The following is a 20,282-nucleotide window of genomic DNA, read 5'->3' on the forward strand; positions in this document are numbered from 1 at the left end:
CCTTTCTCATGCTTTCGCTTGTGCTGTGACGGCTCTCGCAGACGACTGCACCAAAGGTATTCACTGACGTGCTCATAGAAGGAAGCATCAAAACAAACAATGCGCACTTCGACCAGCTCGTGAACGGCATCCCAATCAATACGGTGCTCTCGGACGCCGTCTGGGGAAACGGGAAATGCGAAATCTTCGGTAAGTATGATCTTACACACGTCTGAAAACGGTCGAGCATTGAGATGGAAACGGGTAACTGGGTGCGTTATTCTCGATTCGTGTTTCTAAATAAATTAAGATCTATTTGCATTGTACAGTGCGCGTCACCGTCGTGTAAAACGCGCGAAATCCAGCGTAAGCCAGCGACGTTTAACCGTAGTGACTCGGCCCGAGATTAGATGCGTCTGCCGCGAGTGCCCAGAGGAAGGAAAAAGGTAGGAGGGATCATACCCACGGAGGAAGGAAACTAAGGAGAGGCCCTACCCCCTCCGCGCGCTAGGAGAAAAGTGTGGCGGAAATGACGTATAGGTTCTCATTTCTTTTGCTGCTTTTTTATTTTTTTTGCTGCATGGCCACGCCTTTTGGGCCACAATGGCGGCGTTGTTCTGATTTTTTGAGTGCGCACACGTTTTGCTCTGGTAGGTTTCGTGCCGTGGCAAAGGCGCTGTGTGGGCGGGTTTGCGTTAGTCACCGTGTCTTGTTGCGCTGTGTTACCTGCACCGTGCTCTGCCGGATGTTGCGCGAGCGCGCGCGCTCCGCGTGCGAAACCACGCGCAGCGCGGCGTGGTTTCGCGAAAGATGTAAACAAGAGAGGAGGGTGGCACAAAAGGCGGAGCATCGCCATGAGCAACGCCAACTTCCGGCTTCACTTTTGCTTCACAAAGAGTGACGTCAGGGCCTCTCCTTAGTTTCCTTCCTCCGTGGATCATACCGCAACGTGATTGAAGCCAGTGTGGTGGCCCAGCCCGTGGTGAAACCGTCAGAGCGCGCGATAGGTTTTAGTTCTTCCGGTTGATTTTTGCCGATACCCGTTAAAAAAAAAAAACATCTGAAAGTCTTCAAATAAACATGGCTACCACCGCGGCACTTTCGCTTGATGCTGCGCTCAAGTTTCTGGATTGTGGCATCGAATCGCGGTGTTGCGCTATGAGTGTCCATTCGGCGAGCCGCATCAGACGGAACCTTTCAAGCGTGTCTGAACCCGAGTGCGCACCGAATAAAAGCTGCCGATAGCCAAACGTCTCGGCAAATCTCTATTTTGCTCCATGATCTCGACGCAAGAGGTCACGTGCTGGGCCACCACTGCGGCTTCACGGAGCGTTTGCTTGCAAAGGCCGGCTGCGCGACGTAATGCTCCCTCCTATATTTCTCCTTCCTCTATGCTTATCTCGAGCCCAGCAGCTACCGTTAGGCGTCGCTGGCTGCCTCCGGACCGCCCCGGCGGCCACCGTTCCCGCACTCTACCAGTCTCCGTGGTGTTTGCTCTGCTAGAGGATGACGCGAACTGTACGTGTCAAGTGATTTCAATTCTTTATTTTTTGCTGTTACCCCGTAATGGGGTATTCAAGAAAGTTCCTGCATCAATCACCTCAGCGGCATTGCATAATTCGATGCTTATTTCTGTGATAACTTGAGACAACTTACGAAACCAGGATAAACAATTTAAACGTAACAATATTTTACTGTGGTTGTGGTGAATCTCTACAGACAGCTGAAATGCTTAAGTATGAAAACCTCCAGAAGAAACATTGCATCTCGTGTTGCCAGTACAATGTCTTAAGAAAGTTCTAAATGTTTTGAGGAAATTTCCTTATGGACTCCTCAAATGTTTGAACAGACTTGCGTATGCATTCAAACTTGAACTACCGTCACTTTTATTTTTTCGTCTTTTTTTCAGGAGAGAATGTCTTCAGCGACACTTTTACCGTTACAAAGGACCTAACTGTTCTCGGCCGTTTAAATGGATTTCATATCCCTGACGATCTACTTCAGCTTTGTCACAACAAAGGTACTAGTTCAGCGTTTTCGTTTTCTGAAAGGATGCGGCGGCCTCTCCATTCAACTGACCTTGACGTACATAATTCGTAAATCCTGACAAGGCTAACTCGCACAGGTGCAAGCGTTCTTCTTCTTTTTTGAGCGCGGTAATTTTTTTCTTCAAGTATGTAAAGTGGTTGTAAGTGATGTCTGCGTTTCATGCGTATTCAAATAGAGAAATGGAATATGGTCTAAGTTAAGCTTCCTTTTCAATCTTGGTTGTCTTTTACAAAATCAACGTTGGCTCCGTGTGAGCTCGCGTTATCTGTTCCGCAGCACGAAGCAAACATCTATCGTGGAAAGTATAAATTGCAGTGAATAACGAAATAAAAATTTTTTCCACGAATAATTCGAATACGGAAACCTTGAGTGCCTATTCGCGCAATCGGTGCAAGAGGCAAGAGAATGCTACGGGTGCGCCTTGTTAGCGACACAATTATGTTGCTTGTGATCTTTCTGATAAACTTCTGTGTAGTATGTGCTGCAGCTTGGTTGCAGCCACAAGTAGGCGTAGCGTGCGGTTTCAACCATGAACAAGAGCAATTTCACTTTAGAGCTACACAACTGACAGCCTCAGTGCAGTTCATATGTTTCTGAAACAGTTATTCAAATTCTCCCAGCCTGCCCGGAACAATACCTGGACAGTCCAGTGTTCGAGAACGTCCAGGTTCCGGGACATCTGCCCGTCTCTGGCGCAGTCAATGGACACTCCCTCCCTCACGTGCTCGAAGATACCCTGTTCGTCACCACGAACCAGACCGTGCGCGGAACAAAGCACCTCGAGGTACGTCACCATGTCCTTCAGTCCGTCACGCCGAGGCAAATATCCGTGAAAACATGCACGATCCTATCGGCGTCAGCTCGTGACAGTATTCGAGACTAGCACTGGCTGAGCTCGCTTTCCAGTCGGAAAGCAAATCGATGAAACATGTCTACGTACGCCTACTTAACAGTCGTTAACAAATCCGCGCGCCACTGACAACGCGCAGCTTTTACTGCGAGGAACGAGGTGGAATGTTTAGTTCTCGGCCGCGGCGGCCACGTTCAGGAGGAATGCAACCAAGCTTAGGGTACTCTCGAGAGAGAGGGAGGGAGAAAAGAGCGAAGGCAAGGACGTTATCCCGAAAAGTCTGGTTGACCACCCTACATTGGGAAAGGGAAAATGTGAATACACTGTAATGCGGCGAATGAGTACTTGCGCAGACAGCATTTTGGGTACACCAGGCCGTCAAAATTTGCATGGGGGTAGCTTTTCATTGTCTCATATAGGACGTTAAACGCGATTTATAGCTGCCATCTAATTGCGTAGTCGGCTACACGGTCCGTGTCATGTACACGGACCGTCATGTACAGATTGCAAAAGATAAAGCGCCAACAGTGACAGCACACTAAGGAACAAAGACAGGACAAGGCGCTACTTGCAACTGTTGAGTTCAAACGCGGCTGATTATACAGCCATGGGGAGAGGAGGAAGAAAAAAGAGGAAGCACTGCTTGGCGCTTCATCTTTGATGCTGCCACTGTTTGCGCTTCACTTTTTGAAAGCTATAAACAAACTAGCCCCACAACGTGTTCTACTGCATCTACAGCCTGCTTTCGTACTGTCCTGTTTCACTTGAGCCAAACCTTAAGGATACACAAATGCTACGTAGCTGGACAGAACCAAGGTAATGTTTGCCGTCGCTTGAAGATACTCAGATTATCTTTTGCATTCCGCCCAACTACATAGTCTTCATTCGTTAATCAACTTCTCAAATATTATAGTTACGTACAACTTGTTTATGGGTGAGTTCGTTGAGATCTGATGAATACATCAGCGCTCGACCTATCGTTTCCCAAATCTTCACTTCCTGTTTCTGCAACAGTATATTCATCGAACATTATAGTCAGATGAAAAGTGTCAATGAGAAAATGTTACAGCAACATGAAAAACTCCCGATACAGCTTTCTGTTGCTCAATACGTGCTACTTAAATATTTGTTTTTTTTTTCCGAGCGGGAAAGAAACCCGCAAATGCACGCAGTGCCTCGTGCGGCCAGCCGCGCGGCAATTATGCGTGTATTCGCGGGCTTCTTTCACGCGCCGATAAACATTCATGTAACACGTATAGAGCAACAGAAAGCTGTATCGCGAGTTTTCACGTCGCTCTAAAATTTTCTCGTTTACACCTTTCTAAGTATATTACTTGAGAAGTTGATTAAAACTAATCATCTAATTAGTCGCAAATCTGAGTATCCCCAAGCGACGGCAAACATTACCTTGGTTCTATCCAGCTACATGCCATTTGCATATACTTAAAACTTGGCTCAAGTAACGTAAATACCCTGTATGCATCACTGCTTTGCAATGACAAGTATCGAGGTTCCTGCTGTGGCGGTCGCTGTATTTGGATGTCCCTCGGCGATTTCGTCTCGTGCAGGTTGTGACGTTCGAACAGAATGTGCTGCCCGATCGTGTAAACGGGAAGCGTTTCCGTCACGACATTGTCACTCTGCACACGGCGCAGACTTTGCACGGAAAGCTCACCTACCGCCACGTTGTCACACCGAACGTGGTCGTCCGAGGTTAGTCACATTATATAATTTAATCGCTTAAAACTAGCCATGCGCCTTCTCGCTATTTACAATTGCTGTTTCGTGTTCTGTGACGGTGTCTGCACATGACTCCTTATACCGAGCTGCAAATAAGATTCCTGCCCGCGACTGTACAACATTTCATATGTGGTGTCATGGTTCATGGTGTATACCGTAGCTTGGCCTTCTAGGAATGTGCTGAGTGCGTGGATCGAAACATACATAGCGACCGACTTTACTAATCTTCGTTCTTCGAATCGGTTCGAAGTCACTTCAGGCACTAGCAGAAAATATCACTAACCAATATTTTTTAATTACATTTGTGGTGTAAACAGCCTTCACCTATAGCATATATGCGCGATACGCCAAGGAAGCACTCCTAAGGAAGACGAATGGTGCTGCCGCTTTCAAGTTAGCAGGTAGCCGCTTCCTCTCACACTAGATCACGGCAACCTTTGGCCGAAGACAGCGCATCTCTAAGTATGCATTCGCACTTGAATTTTGCTATCTGTACATTTTTTTCGTGCAAAAATAATCCAGATGTGTGAAATGCAGAGTTCGCATAGAGCAAATCACCGCATCGGTTTGAACTCGAAGCTAAAGGTTCGGAGTTCACGTTACTCGTAGCTGCACGGAACAATCAGTGCTCTAAAATAATAAATGTACCATCCGAATGTTTCCAAGAGCGTTGGTTGCACCTGGTTGCTAGAGGGAAACGGGTTTACACAGGCAAATAGTTCTGTGCCCGGAAGTACGAATGTCTGCGGTATGCATTATAGGCCGGTGTTCCGTGAACATAACGGTCCGAGGTCGGTCGTCCCAATACATTAGACATCGCGTGCAGCACTGTCACTGGGCTTGGCAAAAGCCACACCTGGCTGCAACCGGCAGACAAATCCGGCACCCTGAAAGAATGATCTATTTGTCTAGCTTGATTCCTTCCTTTTTATTATGCAGCTTCGTTACATATCAATATTAGCTTATGAAGGTCATGGTTCATACTCAAGGGCTCTTCTGGCAGCGATTCGCTCGCACTTCAGGTGTTTTTCTCACTGCACTTCCGTAATACTTAGGTCTGATCAACAACGTCAACTTCTTGAGCCTTGTGCGAAGCACGGTGCTGCTGAACGTGCCCCAGACCATAGCCGCTCCGCTAGCGCTGAACAACGTCGTGGTTCGGCACAACATCCGTCACGTGGGCACGCTCAACGACGTCCACCTCGATCTGCTCGCTCGAAAAGTGTCTCGCTTCGAGCACGCTGCCGCGCAGTTGGGACGCAGCTTGGGCCAGCGGATGGCCAAGCACGAAGGCCTTCTCAACGAGCTATCCTGCTTCCTCACGGGTACGTCGTGCATGCTTGCCACACATGCCTTCGATGTTTCAAGGTACTTTCGATGTCTCAACATGGCTGTCCGAAAGGAGCAAATTAACACACACACACACACACACACACACATGCTCTTGTCTATGCTTAATCATGATCAGATTTCGCTTCTGTACATTTTTGAAATGTGTGCGCTCCATGAATCCAATCTAGGTATGTCCAACTTGTGCGCCTTCTCCAACAGCTTCGATGTCCCTCAGTACGTATACGGTTGAGTGAGCGGGCGGTTTTGCTGACGCTATGTGCTGCCATCGGTGCTCAACGGTTCATTACGAGTCGTGATAATTCCGAAAACAGCGTATTGTCACGCGGTAGTTACGGGTTATGGCAGACAGCCATACGAACTAACATTGCTTGTCCTGAGAACTTGTGCCCGCAAAGTACTCTACCCAGTAAATGGCGATATTTCAGTCCAACCGGCAATCGTCGGATTCACTCGGCACTGCGCAAGTATCTCCCCTATACACGCGTCATTTACCCGTCGCGATGGCTTAGCGGATGTGGTGTTGCGTTGCTAAGCATGAGGTCGCGGGGTCTAATCCCGGCCGCCGCGGCAGCACTTCGATACGGGCGAAATGCAAAAAACGCCAGTGTCCCGCGCACTGGGGGCGCGTTGACGATCCAATGGTGGTCAAAATTAGTCCGGAGTCTGCCACTACGGAGTGCCTTAAATCAAATCGCGGTTTTCGCACGTAAAAACCCCAGAATTCAACACGCGTCATCGTAAGTTCCACAGCCGTCTGTGGTGCTCGTGTCAATTCTATAAAACGTACCATTCGCGGTAACCAGATTATAAGGCGGGACCAACATCTAGTTCGGGAAGCGCGTCGCGTATCGAAATGACAGCAACTTGGTGACAGTGATTGCAACGGCAAAAAGTAATTCAACTTGACAATATTTTAAAGCGACGCTTTCTTGCCTAGTTCCAGGCATTTATCCGTGCGTATCAGGGCGCCAAACGATGCATGCTTCGACAAGCGACACTGAACACCCTTTCTCGCGGTAATCCAGCACGTTGAGACGCTTGGCGCGTTTCTATCCGCAGTTGCGCTACAACCAGTTTCATACATCACGTGCAGTGCTGTGGAAGCTACGCAAGTACGGTCACCAAAATTTAACTCTGTGCGTTCCTTGTGCTTCTCTGCGCGTCAGCGGTATTTGCGCCCGTGAGACTGCCGCGACGGGCTGCAAACAAACAACGAAAAGCAAAGCGATCTAAACGGACATGTTAGCAGCCGTATGAGTACATGGCCTGTTTGTTTCTAAAGGTAATATTTTTTTTCATTCGGAACTGAGCCTATATGAACTTCTCACAAAATCGGTCAAAATACGCCGAACTACTATTTCTATGTGCACACGCAGCCACTGCAAAAAGTATCTATAGCCTTCAAAGCGTTACACCTGACGTACGAAACGGTGTGTGTGTGTGTGTATTTGTGACTACATGTATGATGTCCTGCATGTAAATGTATACGTAATATCCAGCCTGTCTACAATTCACTAAGTAAGATCACTCCTTTATATGACATGATATTTAATACTTTAGCACTGATATTTATACCTCGAAAACTACTTAATCTGCGCAGCCACTTGGTTCATGAGCCAATCACACCAAGAATGCTTCTCTTTACGTACATGTCCAATGAATTTGAGTGTCTGATTTTTCACATGTGGCTTATGCTCTGTGCCCGAATATTTCGCACTCTTTTCACTCGCACTATAGGTGCGCTTTCATGCTAGTATTCATGCAACTATTCGTGCAACCTTACCACAGCCCAAAGCTTAAGAAGGGAACGTGACATAACGGCTGCGTTTCCATCTTGCCAGCGTCTTGCCTGCGCTATATCTTATTTTACCATAGCGTACATAATGCCTACATCACAGCCATTATCGATACGTGTAGTCGCACCCATCGTACAAACGCATGAACGCGGTTGTTCAGATTATAGGTATTTGACAGAGCCGCCGTTGAAATTAATTACCGATGCTTACAATGCAAGAAGTTCATTCGTAACAAAATTAGTTCCACTTGAACTGCTGAGGCCATATGAACACTGTACGTATAGTCTGACTTCTTTAGCGGATATAAGTAATCACCGGAGATAGCAAATTAATGGATATGAAGCAAACTGAAACTGTTCCGTCGCCAATATCGATGCGTACAGAATATGGGCTTGTAACGAATATTCCAAATAACCGATGTATTTTAATGTCGCATGCGACTTTGTTAGGACCTTCGATTATACATGCCCGTGTAAAAACCTTATTATATCGGCACGTACCAAGCCCAGCCGGCTGTTCGTGGCTTCACGTGTACCTACAGAAGCGCGTTACGAACGAAACATAAACAAAAGTAACAGGTACAGCGAACAGGTTATTTACTTGTGTCCCGTTTGTGACAAGCTTTTGCAAGTTTACTACAAATTACCAACTCGCACTCGCACCCTTGCGTTGGAGCATCGCATCAACGTCCTCCTCGGTTTCAGGTTCCTACTCGGCCGTGGACTACTTCGTCCTGCACCAATACCTGGACGTGGAGGCCACGACCGTGGACACTGCGCCCGGCGTGGGATTCCTGCGCCTGGTGGACAACCACGGGGGCGACGCCGTGGCGCAGGCGTTCCACTTCGCCTGGAGCCAGCGCGAAGCCCAGTGGCGCATGCAGGGCGTCGTCTCCGCAGACGAAGGCGAGCGCGTCTACTTCGCGCTCGAAGGGCGACTCCTCTGGCTCGAGCTCCCTCTTCCGGACAGCCACACGGGCCGTACGTGTACTGTCTGATGCAGCGCTTCCAATTCTGTGGTGAACTCGGGGATGTTAGGGGGCGCAGAGTCTGTGGGTTTGAGCTCCCTACAACCTTTCGCGGCAGTCCAAAAAAAAATATTTTGTGACCCTCTCTCCCGGCCAATTGCGATGCCAAGCGTTTAGGTTTCAGTAAAGGAGCAACATATGGACATTTTCTTCCGAAACGTTGGAGCTGACTTCCAACAAATGATTGAGGATTTAGTCTCTTGCACGTTATCCCTAAACTGAGGTATTGTTCAATAGACTTCAAAAGGGACGAGAGTTCGATTGGTAGAATGTCTCTAGAAGCTTTGAAAGGAGCCTATAGCAATCACTGGGGATCTGAATCGTGATAGTATGCAGGCGAACAAGTTTCAGCGCGAATAGCAGGCCTGAAGTTGTGAACGGCAGCCTACTGGCTTCGTCGACGAGGAAAGTGTAGAAACGGTGCATTCTATCAGTATTAAGCCTTGATGCTGAACCTTCAAAGATAACATGAAAAGAAACTGACAGTGCAGCAAGCAACGGAGCGATAAATTTACAACGTAATGTATGTGATGGGTCTATACGATGCAAGACTCCGGTAGTACGAACTGAATAGCAAAATGGCGTATTGGAAAAATTGACCTGCACCCCAGCGTAGTACGAAGCTAAAAAACAATAAGGGGTTTTAGATTTTATGAAGCTTAGTCCGCAGAGCTGATTTGCCACATTCAGAGCAAAATGATGTAGCTGATAATCTATTCAAGATTATGAAAGGCAGTGCAGCTAGAAAGTCTAATCAGTATTAGCCAACTGGTTGTCTAGACTAACAAAATGGGTACCACCATAAGAGGAGATACGTCGTCGAAGAGGGCAAAGAATTAAATGGTGTGCCGAGAATACGAAACTTATAGGTCCTTGCACTGACTGAGCTCGCGCAAGACTGATAATTGGCTGTCGCAGGTTGAGGCCTTCGTTTTGCAGTGGACGTATGAAGCTGTCTGATAAACGGGCAACACACGCAGCCCGTGTGCTGCTGCAATTCACCCCGCCGCTTGACCTATTCACGCGCTATATTCCATTAATATGTCCATGCTTTAGAGATGGTTAAGGACGGACATTACAGGTGTTAATTTGTCTGATTACGCAAACAGTTGCGCTCACTGGCACTTTCTCGGTTAAATTTGAACCACACTAACCGAACCGACAAACATCGATACCAGGAAATCGATCCCAATAATGATTCGCATTAAAAATGACTCGCTAGAAAGTAAGTCGGTTTTATCTGCCAGATAAATGTGGCGATTGTTACTTACAATAACAAGGAAGACATTATCCGTCTTTCACAGGTGCAATTTTGACCGACGGCTTGGTGGTGCTCTTCAACTTCGGTGACGTGCTGGTTATGTCTGCTGTTGCCACGACTGGCAACACCGCAATACTGGCTAGCCTCACCAAGCACGGTGTCCTGGACCTCTTCGCATACACCCTGCAGAGCTTCGAGCCCACTCTCATCGGCACGATCGATCCCGGCGAAGGCATGGATATTTCCCTGAAGCGCTTACAGAAGTGTAGCAGAGCGCAATATATTTGTAGCATTGTCAGTGATAAAACTGTGCAGTATAGTCAAACCTCAGTATAACGAACATGTACAACGAAATGTTTCATGTAACTAATATTATAGGAGGAAAATCGGCATGTAAAAAATATGCTTATAACGGATATAACTAGGGTATTTTCGTGGCGGGTGCGAATCAGTTCTGACGCGGTTAGACTTGTCACAGAACAGAGCTAGACGAAACAAAAGCGCTAATTTGCAGTTTTGAAAATACTCTATCGCTTTAACAAGCAAGGATGCGTACATCAAGCCTTTCTCATGATTGTCTTCAGATTAATCTAGTATCCGGAACATCGAGGTAGATTCTTCAACACTTAGCTAGTATTGGGCATTGCAAACAAATATGACCATCGTGTCTGCGGAACATTGCGCCGATGTATGCCACGAAAACAGCGGAAAGTTCAGACGGAAGCCTGCGCACCTATATTCCCAGGACCGCTAGTCTTCCCGGCAGCATATACATCAGAGGTCTCTCCTGTATTAGCCAACCAGCGCAGAAATTTGCACGTCAGAAAGTGTCAGAGCGTATGAATTTCTGCGCGGGTTTGCTAATCTATTCACAATCACAACTCGCCCAGTTCAGTGCTTTAATAGGTCTCTCCTACCGCGTGACGGGTTCCGCCTGCGACAATGTGAACACCGTGCAACGTCAAGGACATTAAAGAGCCACCGGCAATTCAATGCGCAGCATGAGAGGCGGCGGCGTTCATAATATAGACATGACGTAGGCTCGCAGCTCCGATATGAGGGAAGGCAGGGGAGGAACGCCGTTCGGTGAGGGAGGGTTGCTCGCCAGCTTGTAACATCGCCTCGCAACATTTAATTTGCTCCTGTATCAGCTATTAACTTCTCGAAAATTTGCTGCGGAGGCACGTCAGACTTCCTTGTGAACAAGACATAATAGTGCATGTTCGTCGGCGAGTCGGTCATGCATCGTTAAGGTGCTGCGCAATACAAACGAGAAGAGCACAAGGACGGGCGCAGGACATACTTCACAGAATGTCCACGGGCTAAACGCCGTTCCGCCCCTTCCTTGCGCAATGTCGGTCGTGGGCGGTGCGTTATCCGGCCAATGTGAGCATCACCAGTACCGCGCGCTGTCTTGCCTGTCTACTTCCAGGCGCCACCACGGTCAAGGTCCTCTCCCTCGAAGGTTCGTTGTACGTCATCGCCTCCGTGTACGACCACCGAGCCTGCGTCACAGAGCACCACCACTCCAAGGTGTACACCATGGAGGGAGCGCACGGGTGGCGCCTCGTGCAGACGCTCTACGGTGGAGCGGTGGCAAACTCCTTCTCTCGCCATGGATTTCTCTACGCCCTCTTCACCGGCGTTGACACACGCAGCCGCTGCGCTGAGCCCAGCCTGGTGAAGGTAAGCCTCGAAATGGGGTCCAATCGATTTTGAAACCGTGCCGCGACCCCAGAGCGCACAAGTGAAGGCTCGTTAAACTCATTCATTGCAACACTTACAAAAGCTCTGCAGCGCTGTATCGTGACCGGCGCATCCATATTCGATCACGTGAGCGCTGCTATGAGTGGAATTTGCTTGGAACTGCAGCCGGGCGCGGAGCAGCCGTACGGCGGCGGTACGAGCAAAGAGTTTGGGAAGCGCCTGTCGATGGACGGCAACTGGGTCGAAATGCAAACGCCATGATGCGCAGAAAACGTAGTTTCGAATTCGTTGGTAATGCTAAAGTTCACTACCCGGCCTAAGTGCACCTTGGGAAAGCGTGCCCGTGAGCATGCTTCCGGACTTTCCACCAGGAGCTAAGTTGGAGAGAGCCGTGTACCGCGCACGATGCGTTAGTTTCTTCTCCGTAACAACGCGGTACCTGATCAAACTGACTTTTATCGGTTTTCGTTTTAACCAAAGCTCTGATGTGGGCTTCTTGGTTCATAATGTCAAGGCGAGTCACATTGCTAAATAGAAGGGCAGATGACTCATTGTACACGCCTGCTCGACGTGTGCGACAATCTCTCGTCCTTGTGGTTATTTCCGCTATTTTACTCTACTTGCCCTTTTTCGTGTTAATTCGCCTCACGACGTACGATGCTCATCGATTCAAAAGCGACACTCGTAGCGCATGGCTGCCGGCGCTTGAGCCACCGGTGGGCGCTGGGAACGGTACGCGATGACAGCGCGAGCCAATTGGCCATTGTGACTGCATTTGGCCCTCCACTGATCGCTCACCGGTGGCACAAAAAGCGCCAACCTCCACGCGGGCCGATATCGCGTTTCAATCGCCGAGCACTGCGCACGTAATAAAGTATTCACTACGTATTGTCCGCTTCGGCGCTGTTTCCCGGGCTCTTCGCGCGTTAGTTTTCCCTCGATCAGCCGTTAACAGAGTGCGTTCGTGTCTTATCCGTAGATACCGCACTGGTACTGTACCAGCAAGGTACCTAGTCTTGCATCTGGGTCGCAAGCCCCAAGGGTAGCGTTGGTCTGACGGCCTGGGGCACAGCTGGAAGCATCCGAAGGTCCTGGCAAAGGATGAGTCGACTGCTATCAGAACAACTTGTTTATTATAGCATCGCAAAAGAGCGGCCGGTCAGGTCGACCGAAGTGGAGAGACGGGAGAGCACGTTACTCGACGGAAGAAATCGGAGCCTCTCTCGGCGTCCGTGGGCTGCTGCTTCTATACTCTCGGAGTCGAGGGCAAGAAGGAACGGCTCGGGATGAGGAGCACGTGACGGCGCCGCACGGACACGTTGAGACGAGAAGTGACGCATCCGCCGGGCCGGCGCCGGTCAGACCTCCTCGCTTCACAGTTGGGGAGCTCCTCTCCCCGGCTGCCGCGCTTTGACAAGCGTGGGCACCAACATGTGCACGCACGCACGCACACGCACGCACAGACACGTGGCATTGAAACATGCCTGGACGCGCTTGGGAGGAAGCGTTGCGGCAGCGCTGAACGGGCCAAAATGTCCGCCGCTTTGAACGAAGCCCCGGCGTCCGTTGCATCCGCGCCGGCTATACCGCGCGTCGGAGGCGAAACGTAACACTAGTTAATTGGTTCCGCTGTTTATTACAAGCGGTGTACATACCAACGTTACTAGACTAGCTTGTCTAGTAACGTTGGTACATACCAACATAATTTATACCACCATAGCAGCTTCGCTGATGGACCATCTTCACAAGGTGGAATGGCTCAATTTTGCAATTACAACTTTCCACCACGAGTAATGCTGCTGTCAATCGGCATTTCACGTACTACGTCCGACTTATTGCCTTTCGGGGTTGTCTCTTTTTATTTAATGAAACGTTTCAATACTGACAGCGCTTCCATGTGATTGATTATGGCCTCGGCAACGCCAAAGCGCTGCAAAGCCTACACTATGCACTAAATAGCTTTACACACCTCAGGGTGTTGGCTTGTCCCATGGGTAGCACCTCTACCTTTAGGGCTATAATTTCTTTTTTTTTCATACAATAGCGAAGCCCAACTACACGCGCGATCAGAAAAGCGTAGCTGCAAACTGATTCTGACCCACCTTGGGCGCAGAAGGAACATCTGACAGAACTCGACAGCAACAGCTTTAAAAGTTTAATACTCTTCGTGTCACGTGTCGCAGCTGTTTTTTATTTGCCACAAAAAGTTCGCATGCAAGACTTCGTTAATTCTCACTGAAAATTCGATCTTAGCCCTTCAACGTGACGGCGTTAGCTATGCGACAACCGAACGCCGTCTATACGCCCATGAAGGTGTAAACATGTGAAGTGATATGTGGCAATTTAACGAGTCTTTCACCTCGTCGACTAAATTTACAGTGGACCGTACTGCGCTCTCGCAGGTTTATCGAACCTGCAGTCGAGTGGGATCTACCTTCGAGCTGTTCCAGACCATCTCCATGGTTTCGGTCTCCAAAGTGGAGCTCGTTCAGTACGGCGCGCAGCTGGGCGTCTTCATGGCTGCCGCAAACAGAACTTCAATTCAAATCTACACCTTCAACGGTAGTATTTCTTTCCCTCGGCTATCAAATTTTACGCCTGCTATGTTCAGGTACATATCTCCCCCCCCCCCCCCCCCGTGCTCTAAAGTATTTAAATTCGTGCCATCGCGCGACGAACGTGCTCTTCATAGCACTAAGTGTGACACATTTCACTTTCCGTGTTGCCCGTGTGTATACCAGTTGCTGGCTTACTAGGTGACCTAGGTGTTTCCATACGGCGCTGAATCCCCAATTAAATATATCGTTACGAGGCACAGAACAAATCAATGAGGACAAGTGGCTCTCCGCTATCAAGAGCCCCGATGCCGGGGCGCAACTATGGTCTGTCCAGAGGGCCCACGATGCGGCGGTCGGGTATGGCCCGACTGTCCCAACGTGGGAGCGGCCCGCAGCGCGCTGAGTGGCGTACTTCAGGACCTTCATTAAAGTTTTGCATCCATCCATCCATGTGTTACCAAGTGAACGTATGATAAACAAAACGAACAATGTGTACACACCTACAGGTCTGTAATTGTGACGTACCGACTCCGTCATATATCTGCGCAGAGGGAAGACAGGGCAACATGAGTACAACGCAAAATAAATTAAAAAACGTGGTGGATAAGCTGCTTTTGACCGCTGTCAGCCAAAAGCAGCTGCGGTTGCATGCTGGATGCTGATCTCTGCTGGCCGCGTTGGCAACATGCATGTGAAAAACGTAGGTTACGTTACGTAAACCACAAACTGCCGCCAGCAAGTCTCACGGACCCGGTGCTAATCGGAGCTCTTCAACCAGGCAGCTTGTAAACTCCAACTTGTCCCACATTCTGAAAATTTGATCATTGTTCCTAGAAGTATCGGAAAGAGGGCAGTGTTCAACTACTGATGCAGGGACATATTTACGCAAGTCATCACCGTGGCGTTGTTTGCTTTCTGCTTCCCGCATGAGACGCTGTGGATAACAAATTATCATGCCGAGACGGCACACGTGCCCCAACGTCTCTTTAGCAGACCACTCAAAATGAGGTCCGATAACGCTTGCAATTTCTAGGTGAGAGCGGCTTCCAGCTACACTCGGCCATCGCTGTCAAGTTGGTGACGGACATCAAGATGACTGTGCTTGGAGGCTCCCTCTATCTCATCGTCGCTCAAGGACACAGCACCGGAAAGAGCCTCGTCTACAAGGCTGTCGCGCAAGGTAATGCCTTGCGTCCCCGAGTTCCTCCTCACAACTCTTGGCCGTGTGGTGGCTATCTCGGCTGTTCAGTTTCGACAACGGATAGCGTAAGAGGCAACTTGTGTTGCGTGCTGCGCAGCGCTGACATACGTACTTACGCCCTTAAAAAAATTGCGCAGTTTGCAACCATTGCCATAACTTAAGTTTGTTTCCAATAATGCTGCGCGCCCGACACTTTCCAATCGGGATCGACAAGCACCATCAGCATTAAACCAGAACAAGGAAAAACTGATCGCACCTGTTGCGCGTAACGACATGGGCTTATAATACTCCATAACCCTCCATAGTCGTTTTAGACTTTTGAACTTGTGCTTATACGGTGCGCGTCTTAGTAATGTCCCTAAATGAAATTTATTGAGGGGCTTTACGTCTTAGTGTGCCATGGCGTTCCTGGTGGGAAAATTGGAAACCAGCGAGTGAAGGAAGCTTCAGCCCGGGGGCAACTCCGATTCCTTCCATTAATATACATGTAAAATGCAGAAACGCTTTTGGCAGCCGCTGGGCCGATTTGAGTGCAATCTGCTGCATCTGGAAGTTAGTTTTGCTTCCTACTGTCACTAGAACTGTTTCGGGCGTGGAATAGTTCTCTAAAATTCGCGAGCTTGTAAATTTAGTCCGAACTTTTTTTTAATTTCGTAACTCGCCATCAGAAAGATATCGCAGTTCTGTAAACTGCGTCTGTTAGAGCATCTAAAGCGGACACATTCGATTCATAAATTTGCATCTTACGTGGAATTGTTGCGTTCACGAGGGTTCTCGGAAAGTCCTACTCACAAATTACTGGCATATTTCAAAGTGACGTTTCGCATATATTGTCCTCTCCAGATGTAATAGAATCAATTTACAGAATTCAGATATCGTTCTTTATTGCATAGTTGTGTACTTGATACTTGAGCTTCCTCGATTTGAAAATAACTATTTCTTACGCGAAAGACTATTTAATGAAATCTGCTTCCTAAATACGCTAGAATTTAACTTTCGAACGCAGTAAACGTCATCAAAATCGGTGCTGTGGGTGCCGAGAAACTATTTCTGTTCCGATGTAATGCTGGAGCTCGCTCGCAAGCTAAAGCGTTCCCCTTAAAGGTGGACACTGAAGAAACTAAATCGTTTAAGAATAAAGTGTTCTATCAAGACGCTGTTTTCGATAATCTTCTGGTTTTCGATAATCTTCAATTTCATGCCGGCAACCGAGCGCCTGTGCGTCAATGTGAAGTCGGTTTTCATAGCTTTTTCGTGCTAGGACCTTGTAGTTCCTTTTTATCTGATGCAGTCTATGCCTTTAACGATAAAACACTGTTCCCGACTGCAGTCGCTGTCAAAATTCATGACGTCGAGGCGAGCTGGTGTAGGGCCCTCTGCGTGGTGTCGCCACCAGTCTTTCGTTTTTTCTCGGGTCTCCTAAATTCACGATTCCTTTTCTTTCCTTTTTTTATTGCAGGAGTTTAATTTACTGACGGCTCTATTTGCTTTTCTCTTTAATGCCCTATTAACGGTGCCCTACAACGCCTTTATAAATAGAACAGTGTGAAAAACATTTGTATTATAGGCCATTTCCCCACGAACTTCTTGCAGCAATAAGCTTTTGCATTTCACCGTGTATTAATGGAGTTATCAGAAACTAAACACTGTCCCTGCCACACCTTCGCGGCCTGCTCCTTCTAGTCATTCCGTTACCGTGGTCGCAGCTGTACGCCATGCGAGACAACACCCGCCATGCTCCGCCCGCGGTCGCGTCGAGCTTTGATATTGGTAGTGCACACTTACGCTTGTTGATGTAAAAAACGAGGAGACGGAGCCATTGTCGCTCCTCGTGTAGCTGTATAAAACAGAGGAATGAAGAACACTCCATAATTTAGCGTTGTCCTAGCTGGCATCCGGGATTCGTCATCTTGCAAGTCATCGTATGGGTGGTGCAATTTAATATTAATTTAGTGCACATTCAATTGTCGCATTTATTCAGAGCACTTAATCACCGGCCCATGCACAACTTAATTCACTGCGGACTTTGTGAGGAAGGAAGAATTCAATATTTCTAGCGGAACGCAACACGTCGAATGTATGTGGGTATGTAGGAGCACGTGTCTACACAATGAAGTGAACTGGAGCCATAGTGGGCAATCTCGGTGTGTGTAGCTTACCTGAAGCTGTTTCTGTGGTTTCCCCCTTGCAACTGCTGAGCAGAAATGAAAAAAAGAATTAAAAACAAAGATGTGTACAAAAATGTGTACACGGTGACTGCAGCGGATCTTTTCCGCCCACGTTGACTCAAATACGTCAGTTGTACCGTTACAAGTACGGTATGCACCGAGATAAAGCGAGGTAGCATACACTCGTGAGCAAACGCACACGGACCAGGGACTCCGCGATAGTTTTCTACGCTGCCTATTTGCGCGTAACTTTAAATTCAGGACTGCAGTGGAAACTTGGCATGCCGATACTTTCCGGTTCTATCGCCCATTTCAGCTACGAATAAACTTTTTCGACGAGGATGTGGTCCATATACTTTTGCTCACGGGTGTACATTAGTGATGGGGAGGGCCGTTTGATCGACCTGGGCTTTTTCTGTTCTTTTATAAGAAACACTGAACCAACTGCAATTCATTTTTATTGCAGGCGCAGCAGCAACATTCCCGCGTCTTCCAGCGACGTGACACTGCGGAGCTGAGCACCGCTAGATTTTAGATTTTAAGCCCTTCACACTCTAGGGAATTATATAATTGTTTACTGTTACCGCATAACTGTCTCTAAGGCATCGCTACTTGTTACTCTTAGTCAGCCTTTGTAACCCTTGCGGGTGAGGAATGCTGGGCCATGGGCCTCGTTAGCGCTGCAAGTGTCAACGGACATGTACATAAAGTGCGTTATACTCACTCCGCAATAAACTTCACATCCTGACTGTTTTCTCATGGACGTTCTTCGGCGCTCGCGAAGCATCAATCATTGGCGTTTTGTGCAGTCGTTCCAACTTAACTCGTAACCCTGCTCTATGGCGTGGTTCACTGCGCGTTTACGCAAACCGCACAATGAAACGTGGATATAACAAGCTGAAACTACCAAATGCTTCGCGTCAAAATGCACACATATAGGCGCACTATGCGCTTGCGCAGACAAAATTCGAAAGATTCATCAATAGAAGCACAGCTGTCCAGAAAGGATATATAGGAGCTGTTCAGCGATATTGAGGTTTACAGTACACAGAAACGTGCGGTCTTGTGAAATTTGAGCGAAGAGCAGTGTAAGCGCGAAATCGTTGCTTCACGAACGCTTTCACGGGATGTGTTCTAGCACCACCAAGCCTTACTTGCACTCTTCGAGATGTGACGTTTCGCATGAAGGCAGAGCCCGATGAAAACCACCCCGCGTGGAGGTTGTTGACAAGTACTCCACAAAAAATTCTGAAAGGCCATTAAAGAATGTCGCCAATTGTAAAGCTGCCAGTGTGACATTTCTGACAGTGACGTAATTATTAGGCGGCTATTTCTCTCAGCGGAAAGTTGTGCAGTGCAAGAAACTTCCCAACACATCCGGTTTAGCAAATCCTTTTAATGCCACTTTCCCCGCTAACGTTGGCAATCTGTTACAAATCAGTGATGGATATGCATAGTCAAGTCTTGATATAACGAGCACGAATAAAATTATCGGATATAACGAAATATAGTTTCTCGCCGATGCAGTCATGTGGACAACGTAGTCGACTCCGGTTAATTCGATCCCGACTGCAGGACCCGTACTTGCTACGACTTAGTTCTGCCATGTCCCAACCTTTATTCCGTTAGCCTTGTTCGCGCTAGCAAATGTCGCAGCAATTGCATCAATTAACACAAACTAGCCCAACTCTTCGTTGCAAGGCCCGGCAGGCGCCAATACTAGTTATTTCGACCCTTCGCCGGGTAATTCGAATCAGCAGCACGCACATCCCTGATCCCCAACGGGAACACTAATCATGACGCCAATGGCTGCGGCGTCTGTCAGTTCGTACGTCGAAGGCAGTGTTTCCCGGCAGACAACATCGGTTTTCAACGTATGCCTTCGGTATATTTCCAAGCGAAAACCGGGGCTCACAACGAAAATTAGTCCTGATTATTCAGATTGTTTTGTTTACCCGATTCTGATGCACGCCTACGTGTCTTCACAAAAAGAAATCGTGGAATTTGTCCCTGCGTTGAAGTAGGATACGAAAGCTGCCTTGCGTTAAGCCGTCATCACAAGATGGCGGCACAAGTCTGCATAAAATGGCGAAAACAACGCGCCTTTCATGCTTTAATTACGAAGGCTTACTCAAACGTTAAGTTATAGGTTCGCGTCACGTGTTCTCCGCGCTGCGGAGACTCGTGTCGCAGGACGCCAAGGCAACTGGAGAAGACCCGCGAGCAACCGATTCGGTTTCGATGTCCTTCAAACCTCGGCAAGGCCCCCTCGCACTATACCCCCTCCCGCGCTAACGCTACGCGATAACGTTCACCGATGCTGAACGACGGGAGGGCAGTTCGGATGCGTTCGTCACCTGCTGTGCGGCCAGAGTCCACCGCAACGAACTTCCAAAGTGGTTAGTGTAGGCTAAAGCTTTTAAAGCTCATGATAAGACTTTGGTGTAGGCAGTCATCCCATTCACAATGCTTGCGGAGTCTCAAGTGTACCACACGGAGGGCGACACGTTGTATGCATGTGATGGTCCGTATACACCCATAAAATGCAGTTTGCGATCGATAAATGCGAATATGTATTCTGTGAAGTACAAAC

The 20,282-nt window shown here is 48.2% G+C and overlaps 1 protein-coding gene across 2 annotated transcripts in view; it reads left to right on the plus strand.

The window, feature by feature from the left end:
• LOC126543723 (uncharacterized) overlaps positions 1-18,444 on the plus strand; it is a 42,427-nt gene extending 23,983 nt beyond the window's left edge. For both annotated transcript variants that reach the window (XM_055078272.2, XM_050190828.3), the window contains exons 18-28: positions 42-189; positions 1,889-1,999; positions 2,649-2,812; positions 4,447-4,591; positions 5,674-5,943; positions 8,472-8,747; positions 10,099-10,287; positions 11,488-11,741; positions 14,165-14,324; positions 15,354-15,500; positions 18,156-18,444. In XM_055078272.2, the coding sequence (XP_054934247.1) occupies positions 42-189; positions 1,889-1,999; positions 2,649-2,812; positions 4,447-4,591; positions 5,674-5,943; positions 8,472-8,747; positions 10,099-10,287; positions 11,488-11,741; positions 14,165-14,324; positions 15,354-15,500; positions 18,156-18,193 (1,902 nt within the window). In that variant the 3' untranslated portion in view covers positions 18,194-18,444. The remainder of the gene's footprint in view (positions 1-41; positions 190-1,888; positions 2,000-2,648; positions 2,813-4,446; positions 4,592-5,673; positions 5,944-8,471; positions 8,748-10,098; positions 10,288-11,487; positions 11,742-14,164; positions 14,325-15,353; positions 15,501-18,155) is intronic.
• The last annotated feature ends 1,838 nt before the right edge of the window (positions 18,445-20,282 follow it).

The sequence above is a fragment of the Dermacentor andersoni genome, chromosome 10 (assembly GCF_023375885.2).
Source record: "Dermacentor andersoni chromosome 10, qqDerAnde1_hic_scaffold, whole genome shotgun sequence".
NCBI lineage: Eukaryota > Metazoa > Arthropoda > Arachnida > Ixodida > Ixodidae > Dermacentor > Dermacentor andersoni.